The sequence below is a fragment of the Paramormyrops kingsleyae genome, unplaced genomic scaffold (genome assembly GCF_048594095.1).
Source record: "Paramormyrops kingsleyae isolate MSU_618 unplaced genomic scaffold, PKINGS_0.4 ups40, whole genome shotgun sequence".
In the NCBI taxonomy this organism is placed as follows: Eukaryota; Metazoa; Chordata; class Actinopteri; order Osteoglossiformes; family Mormyridae; genus Paramormyrops; species Paramormyrops kingsleyae.
In genome coordinates, this window is record NW_027325978.1 from 272323 (window position 1) to 281933 (window position 9611).

The window sequence follows — 9611 nt, forward strand, 5'->3', positions numbered from 1 at the left end:
TTAATTGGTTGTGTTTGTAAGGAGAACCTGGCTATTTAAGGATTGGAGGTATTAATTCGTTGTAATATGGAACACAGCCGTCACACGCAAAATATATTTATTTAAAAGGAACAATTGAAGACTTACGAAATATATAAATAACGTTAAATAGAAAATATCAAACAATTTTGAAACACACACACAAAAATTACAAAACACAGCTACTGAGGTGCATTTGAAGTATCTTTGTCCTGATAATCAGCAGCGTCAGGTTTGTCTTCAACAGTCCGCGTGATTTTGCTGATCAGTCCGTCCTCATTTAGGAGGACAGAAAAATCACCCGCATTAATGAAATGCTCCTCCATGTCTTGTACGTCCTGCAAAAGATGGCACATATCCTGCTCACTGAAATAACTTCGAATTGCAGAATTTGTTATGGTGAGTGTGTGATCTGTGCCATCTTTTGTTAGCGACACAGTCCCAGTGTAGGTCTTGTTATATGAAGAACACTTCTGCATTAATTTGCAACCAATGCATCTGTGTACAGAGGATTTACCAGCAAACTCATTTTGTGCGGTTTGGCATTTCGCACACCGATGTTTGCATAAAATCTGTATGCCAGTAATAGTTCCTGACCATTCAGATAGTTTTTCAGCGTCAGTGAGTTCGCTGAATTCAGGGATTTGCAGGTCGTCAATCTCGACGATGGTGGTCGATGGAGTCCCCGACAAATATATCCGTCCTTCTCGTTCTCTTGTGGATAAGTTCGTAAATTTGTAAGATTTTTGAGGTTCGACTTGAACAATTTGTTGATCCCATAAAGACAGCTTCAGGTGTCCAGATGAATCTCCTATTTGGAATTCCTGCAGTTCCAAGTCACTGCCATTAACGTTGACAACTCTGTTGTGGCTTCCCGGGGCTAGAATTTTAGCTGTAAGAACACCGACCTGTTGGAAATCAGCGCAGGGTTATTTACATGTATTTTATTCCGAGTTAAAAGAGGTTTTAATACATTGCGGTAAAACAAGTTATAAACCACATAAACAAAGTAACTGGTTAATTTAATTGTACAGGCACGTTAGAAATGTGTTTCTTACGACGGATTAACGCGCTTCTAATCATTGGCTATTTCAATCAAACAATGCATGACTAAACTTCATAGTAGCCTACTACTTATAAGATTATTACATCTACTTACAGTTTGCCTCGGTCCAAGTCTTTGTACTTTGGCGATGGTCAGCTTTGCGCTGCTGGGGGGGACTTTTGGCAAAAAAGATAGGGTCACGACTTCCAGAGTTGTGCTTCTGTTGCACAAAATGTCGAATCCCGAAGGATCTGAGTAGCCTAGAAAACATGAACATCGAGTAAACACCGGCTTGATTTAGGTTAAATAGCCACTTCATCTGAAGCAGAAGCTCTTGTTCTGTTTTGTTTTATTTTAAGAAAATTAAGACTTACTGATGCTTCGTTTGACGTTGGTCAGCTTCACCCCAGTCTTATTTTTCGAAGCTTGCGCAAACGATGTCTGCTTTTCTTGGCAAAAACAAATAACTTTGTGGAAGTCGTCCCTGCTGGTTTGAAGCAGTGCCGTGAAATATTTAGAATTCCGTTTTGATACAAGCGTTGGCGACACACAGTGCAGAAAGCCCTGCAATGTCTCTAGGTCCTGCTTTGCGATCTTAGCTGGGCTGGCCATTTCTGCAGAATGACAGACAGAATTACTGGTTTCTCTCTAGACTGGAGTTATGAGTCTCTGCAGAACAAAATGGGCGTTCCCCAAGCAGTATGGGCGGGTTTCAAGCATCCAATCAGAGAACGTAATGGGCGTTCCCCAAGCTGTATGGGCTGGTTTCAAGCGTCCAATCATCGTTAAACCTTTTTTTTGGTGACAAAAAACACGGAAACTGGAACGCAGACTGCAAAATACAACTGGAACGGCTTGGTTCCGCCACTAACTTTCACTATTTAATATGCGATGAGCTGGGATGTGTAATGTTTTGCTTTGCATTAAGCGGTATCGTTCCAGTTTATAACCACACACATCCACACGCGATCTCCTGCTGAACACACTTTTTTTTTTTAAATCAACCTTCCATTCTTCCGGATGTCAATGTCAGATACGCTGCAAATTACATTTATTCTAGTCACTGTGTTATGTGTACACTCTACCTCCCCATCCCCTTAGCACAGTAAGATGATGGTCCAATACCAATATTTCTTTTGTCCAATATATATTTTATATTCTGCTGCAATATTCAAATTAATGTGTATTTAGCTCCTATATAATATTCTATCTCTGTGCAATATGCTCATGCACTTTACCTTTTATACGATTATTCATGTTTAGATATTCCACAAACCTAACACTAGCTTTTAAACCAAATGGCTCCCTCACTCGAGGACATTGCCAACACCCGGTACCATAGCAGAGCAAAGAACATCATCAAGGACACGTCTCATCCCGGTCATCAACACTTCGATCCTCTGCCCTCAGGAAAACGTAACATCAATAAAAATACACACTAACAGACTGCCGAACAACTTATTTCAAAAAGAGTTCCAGTCGTTCAATAACTTTGGACGTCTTTAATATCCATACTCATAAATCTTGTTCATAATACATGTAGTGGCTCAAATGCATGTGACTGTCATATCTGATTCTAGTGATAATTTCAGTATTTCCCACATGAGACGAATTTGCGTCAATATTCAGCTTTGAAATTTCACATAGTGATAGACGGTAAGGTTTTTTGGGAAGGTTTTTTTTTTTTAATTTTTAGTTTGGTCTTAGGGAATGTAGTGTTTGAGCCGCGGAGGCGTGTGTCTGCCGTGTTAAATGCGGGCATTTTAGGTGTCTTTTTTTTGCTAAGCATGTGCACATATACGGAATAAAAATAGAATGGGATCCTAGTGTAGTTATTAATTAAATGGGACTTACATGGAAATATAGTTTTATTCAGTCCATTTTTCTTGTATAGCGCACTGTCACAACGTTAAATTATGGGAACGCGCTTTACATTATCCCCGCTTAATATATAGGCATATGTTTTAACGTGACATTTCGTAGTGCAGTCGGTAAGCATTAGGCAGCATTAAATAACGTGTAAATAGATAACATGTATTTTCGTACACAAGCAGAGTATGTTTTAAACGCGGTGTCTCTGTGGGATGTTGTAGTTTTATGTTTTAACATTTATAATTACGGCACACATATCTCTGGTTAAAGCTTATTTTCGTTTAGTAACATTTCGCCCATTGTCTAAGGTATGTCTGTCTGGAATCCGACATTATCGCGGTAAAGGAAAAGGTAATGTATTTTGAAAAAGATCGCTAATGCCGGTGTGATAGGTAAATGCTTCTGTGTCATTGAACTTTAAGTATCTTTTTACATTAAAAAACAACTAAAGAATACCGGCGCGCAAAGGATTACTGTTATATGTGTTGGTTAGTGTCACAGTATAGTAATTTCCTAGTTTTGTGTTTTAAAGAGTTGGGTTATGTTCTTTGTCGGCAGACTTTGTCTATACTTGTGTGTTAAACGTTTGCTGCTGAATGAAGAGTTAAGTCTGTATAATTTAGCGTAAAGAAATAACTTTATAAAATGGTAAGCTGATTAAGAATTAATTAATTTAGAATAGCCGTAATTTTGTTTATTGGTTTGGCTGAACTAGGTTTTGCGTTCGATTATTTCTGTCGAAGTAGGACCTCGGATGAAAACGTCACGAAACATCACGAAAACCGTCACTTCCACTTATAAAGATTTTAATGTGGTTTGACTAGTTCGAATTTCCGAGTTCCGAGAGAAAAACGAACGCCCCATTGTTTTTACGGTTTTGATTGGGTGACGTACGTGACCGCTCCCAGGCAAGCAAGGCTTGTGCTGTACATTTTACTTCTGGATTTGCAAGAGGTAAGACGCTACATATATGTTATGGTGTATTTTTATTTATATGTTGACGCTTTGCTGTTTTCCAATTTTAGGTGGTTTATTTTGTGGTAAGGTTTTAAAAAAATGTTTTTTAGTTCGGTCTTAGGCAATAGTGTTTGAGCAGTGTAAGCGTCTGTGTCTGCGGTGCTAAATGCGCCACCACTAATGGCGGCCATTTTATGTTTTATGTGTTTGCTAAGCATGTCGACATATATGGCATGGGATCTACGTGTGGTTATCAATTATCAATGGGATTTGCACGCAGTTATAGTTTTATTCAGTCATTTTTGTTGTACATCGCACCTATTAAGATCTGCGAAAGCGGTGTACATTATACTCGCTGATATAGGCCTATGTTTTAACGTGACATGTTCCATAGTGCAGCTGGTAAGCATTCGGCAGCAGTAAATAACGTGTAAGTGGATAGCATACAGTTTTGTACACAAGCGCAGAGTATGTTTTAAACGCTGTGTCTCTTGTGCCTGTGGTATGTTTTACTTTTAAATTTTAGCTTTTTAAATAACGGTATCTCTGGGTAAAGTTTATTTTCGTTTAGTAACATTTGGCATATTGTTTAAGGAATTGTGGAATCAGACGTTATTGGGGTAAAGGAAAAAGTGATGTATTTTGAAAAAGGTAACTGATGCTTGAAATGCTTCTCTGTCATTGAAATTTGATAAATATTTTTTATATTTTAAAAGAAATTTAAAGCATAACGGCGCGCAAAGGATTACTGTTATACTACTTCGTTAGTGTCGCAGTAGTAATTCAGTAGTTTTTTCTTTTAAACAGTTGCGGTATGTTCTTTGTTAGGAAAGTATCTTTACTTGTATGTTAATAGTTTGCTACTAAATGAAGAGTCAAGTCTGTAAATTTAGCTTAAGTAAATAATGTAAAGTGGTAAGGTAATTAAGCATCAATTTAGAATAGTCGTGAAGAGGCGTTTTAGTGGCAGCCATTTCGTTTATTGGTTTCCCTGAGGTAGATTAACAGAGAGACAGGGACTTGTTTTGATTGGCTGACGTAAGTGACCACTCCCACCTGAAGCAAGGCTTGTCCTGTGCATTTTATTTCTGGATTTGCAAGAGGTAAGTCGCTACATATATGTAATGCCATGTTTTATTCGTTTGTTGACGTTTTGCTTTTTTAATTATAGGTGATTCATTTTGTGGTCCTCAGTTTTTTAAAACATATTTTTGTTCGGTGTTAGGCAATAGTGTTTGAGCAGGGTAAGCGTTCGTTTAGGTAGTGTGCAATGCGCGACAGACCTGTTTCTGTGTCGGCCATTTTAGGTATCTTTTACATTTGCGCTTTACATTATCCCCGTTCTTATACGCTTACGTTTTAAAGTGGTATGTTTTGTAATGCAGCAGATAAGGATTTGGCAGCAGTAGAACACGTGTAAGTGGTCAAAATTAATCTTGGTTTAGAAGCGCAAAGTATGTTTTAAACGCTGTGTGTCTGTGGCATGTCGTACTTTTGTGTTTTAGCATTTATAATTAATTACGGTAGACGTAATTGCATATGTGTAATGCTTTGTTTTTATTCGCTTGTTGACGCTTTGCTGTTTACCAATTGTAGGTGGTTTGTTTTGTGTTAAGGTTTTTTTAAAACATTTTAGTTTGATGTTAGGCAATAGTGTTTCAGCAGCGTAATCGTTTGTTCCATCGGTGTTAACTGCGTCACAGAAAGCTCTTTCTGTGGCGGCCATTTTAGGTGTCTTGTTTTTGATTAGCATGTACATTTGCGCGTTACATTATCCCCGTTCTTACACGCTTATGTTTTGAAGTAATATATTTTGTAATGCAGCAGATAAGGATGTGGCAACAGTAAATCACGTGTAAGTGGTCAAAATTAATTTTGTTTCAGAAGCGCAAAGTATGTTTAAAACGCTGTGTGTCTGTGGCATATCGTACTTTTGTGTTTTAACATTTATAATTATGGTAGACGTGATTACATATATGTAATGCTATGTTTTTATTCGCTTGACGCTTTGCTGTTTTCTCACTGTGGGTGGTTTATTTTGTGTCAAGGTTTTTTAAAGCATATATAATTTATTTAATAAATTATATATATTAAATGCGCCGCAAAGCTGTTTCCGTGTCGGCCATTTTAGATGTCTTGTTTTTGCTGAGCATGCGCACATGTACGGAATACAAATGTATTTTGTATTTTTTTTTTCTCTTTCTCTTTTTGCAGTCTTTAGATCGGTCAGGGTTCATTTCACTGCATGTTGTACTTGTTATATCTATGTATGTGACAAAGAATCTTAATATTGAAATCTTGAATGGGACCACTATCCGGTAATCAATTTACAATAAAATATACTTTTATTTAGTTCACAACATTAAATTGTCTGAATGCGCTTCACTCTATCCCCATCTATGTACCCATATATTTTAAAGTAACATATTTTGCAATTCATCCGATAAGGATTCGGCAGCAGTACATTACGGTTTTACCGTAAGTTGAATGATAAACTTCCCAAGTGTTTACGTCGTAGTTGTAGACTTGTAAAGTAAGGCAATGACTGCTTAGTTACTACTGCAGCAGTTCACGGTAAATACCGACAGAATTAACCGGCAAGGAGCCATGCCTGCGTGTTTAGGAACTGTAACAGTACGAAAACAGATACAGACCGGTGTGAAACAAATGTATGTGAGGCTGCATTACATCGCAGCGATGTTTGTAGGGTGCACTTTTGTCATTCCTCTCAGTCGATGTGAATTTACTGCGTATATTTCACAGTAAAAATGTAATATGTATTTTACTAGTAATGTAAGCCGTTATGAAAGAAACTTAATGTTAAAGGACTGCTTGGAATGCTACAGTAAAAAAATGTTTGGTATCCATGTTTTGTATACTAATGAAATGTATGACTTAACTGACGTGTATACATCTTGTCTTTATAGACTTTCAAGAGGTCTGACGACAGAGGGATCAAAGGTGAATATTTTGAAGCTGCTGTCTACCACCAGTTGTTTGAGAATGACCGTGGAGAAGGTTTCAAGTGTACATGGTGTTTTCAATAAAGACTGACTATTGAGAAATGTTGATGCTATGAAAGTCGTCTGTCACTTTTCTCTACAGATTTCTGCTGGAGAAAGACATTTCCAAGGAGAGAGTGATAAACGGTATGCTTTGTGCACTTGGAGAAGTTAGCATTGCCACTACATCAGTTTGCTATAGAAATAGAAGCTTAATATGTTAGTTGTTAAAATCTTATCTATCTAATTCAAGGTAACCCAGGGTTTTGGGTTACAATTTACTACCTGGAAGACTATTCCATATTTCAGCAGTATGCTGTAAATGCATTTGCTATAGGAAGAGAAGCATAGTATTTTATAGGTAATTGTTATTGCTTAATATGTTATAGTTGTTAATCTTATCTAGGTCTGATTTAAAGGAACCTACGGTTTTAGTTTGTGCTACACTAGTACGAAGACTTTTCTGTACTGTAGGTACATGCTGTGTAAAAAAAAAGTGCTTCCTTAAATTCAATTTAAAACATTAAAATTAACAGAGTTGTTTATGCAACAGCACATTGAATATGTAGTGGCAGAGGTGCTTTTTCCCCAATATGGTAAATGGCCATGATATTGATTTTAAGGTATATTTGTGTCTGTCAGATTAGTAATTTGTAGCATTTGTAATAAATTGCATTGTAGTGACAGGAAAAATTGAAATACATGTGAGAAACCCATCAGTTAGTGTTGAGGTGAAGCTTGTGTAATATTGTTTTGCAGTGTGACTTCACAGGTAAGTGTGTTATTTTAACAATGAAAGTCATGTGAGAGATTGATTGTAGGATAAGGATTGTAATGCTTCATAAAATGTTTAGTGTGTAAATTGTGGTTTACTGTCCAGACACTTCAATATTGATTTAGCTGCATCACTGTTTCTAAGTAGCTGAGACGTGTCAGTGTACATAGTTCTCACAGAAAAACAGCATTGTAATTGCTTTAAGTAATGCATATCAATTATACTTAGTTTTGTGATAACTGATAATTACTGAGTCACCACACACTGCACAACCATAAAATGTCTTCTACATGTAACCCATATGGAACACTGTTGGGAACTGGCAGAAGAGAAGACGCTATGAAGTTCCATCCAAGGAGGAACAACTTGACAGATGCATCGTTAAAGCAGTTCATAAAATGTTTAGTGTGTAAAGTGTGGTTCACTGTCCATACACTTCAATATTAATTTAGCTGCATCACTGATTCTAAGTAGCCGAGTTGTGTTAGTGTATGTAGTTCTCACAGAAGAACAGCATTGTAATTGTTTTAATACATATCAATCAAAATTAGTTTTGTGATAACTGATAATTACTGAGTCACCACACACACTGCACAACCATAAAATGTCTTCTACATGTAACCCGTATGGAACACTGTTTGAAACTGGCAGAAGAGAAGACGCTATGAAGTTCTATCCAAGGAGGAACAACTTGACAGATGCATCATTTGAGCAATTGTTTGAGGTGGTACTTTGCTGAGGGTAACTCAGTGGTACCTTGCTTGTTGGGGATTTGAACCTGTGATTTTAAATTACAAGTGTACATCCCTAGCTATTAGGACGTATAATTGAGATGTCAGTGCAAAGTAAGGTGGTAAGCAGGTGTGCCTTGTGTTGTGTCCCCCCCCATGTTCATTTGCAGATGCCTCGCACCAAGGCGTCCAAGCGTTCAGCAGCAGCGAAGAAGAGGCTGATGGACCGGCGGCGAGCTGCTGATAGTTTTGATGTGGCTATGACTGATGACGGGGTTACGTCTTTTCCCCCCTACCGGAATACCAAAAAGATCACGACTGTGACTTTCCCGACGAGCCACGACCAACAACCTGAGCAGGCCGCACAGCTGCGGCCTGACTCTGTCATGGCTATGACTGACGGGGTTATTTCTTTTCCCCCCTACTGGAATACCAAAAAGATCCTGACTGTGACTTGCCCGACGAGCCATGACCACCAGGTTCCCATCCTGGGTGCCATTTGTAGGACTGATGACAATTTGTTTATACCTTCTCTTTATAAAGACAAGGCTTTGACTGATGACGAGGTTATGCGGCCGCCTCCTAAAAGAAAGGCTGCAGCTATATTACCATCTAAACGACCATCTAAAAAACCATCTAAACGACCATCTAATTCCTTGACAATTCCTCTGGCAATTCCTCTGGCAACTCCTCTGGCAATACCTCTGGCAACTCCTCTGGCAATACCTCTGGCAACTCCTCTGGCAATTCCTCTGGCAACTCCTCTGGCAAAACCCTTGGCAAAACCCTTGGCAATGTCTGAACAAAATATGAACCCTGTAACTATCTGTGCATCTCCTCATTTTCCTCAGGCACGTACTGTGAGAGGCTCCTTCCATCAAGGACACCCACGATTTGGAGTCAACAGTAACAAGCAATGTGTTGCTAATAGTTTGATTGCTATAGTAACGTGTAAGGCAAAGAATGTTTTAACCTGGTCAGTGACAGACATTGATGACGTGCTGCTGAATGGCGACGACCTCTACACTACCATCAGAGATGCTGGGAGAATTGGAGATGCTTCTGGGTATCTGTTTGTTAGAGATCTACCAGCAGAGTATACATTCAATGGTGATAAATATGAAACAAACTACCATGATGACATGTTTGTTGGCTTGTTTGGTGTAACTGAATATGGCGATATGGGTGACATTTTCATGTCAGCTGATGCA

At 38.3% G+C, this 9611-nt stretch overlaps 1 protein-coding gene across 1 annotated transcript; it reads right to left on the reverse strand.

Moving 5' to 3' along the window:
• Window positions 1-200: 200 nt before the first annotated feature.
• LOC140586341 (uncharacterized) lies at window positions 201-1675 on the reverse strand. Its single transcript, XM_072708148.1, has 3 exons — window positions 1438-1675; window positions 1178-1323; window positions 201-926 (listed from the first exon to the last, which is right to left on the reverse strand). The coding sequence occupies exons 1-3, from the start codon at window positions 1673-1675 to the stop codon at window positions 201-203; spliced, it is 1110 nt and encodes a 369-aa protein (XP_072564249.1).
• Between the last annotated feature and the right edge of the window lie 7936 nt (window positions 1676-9611).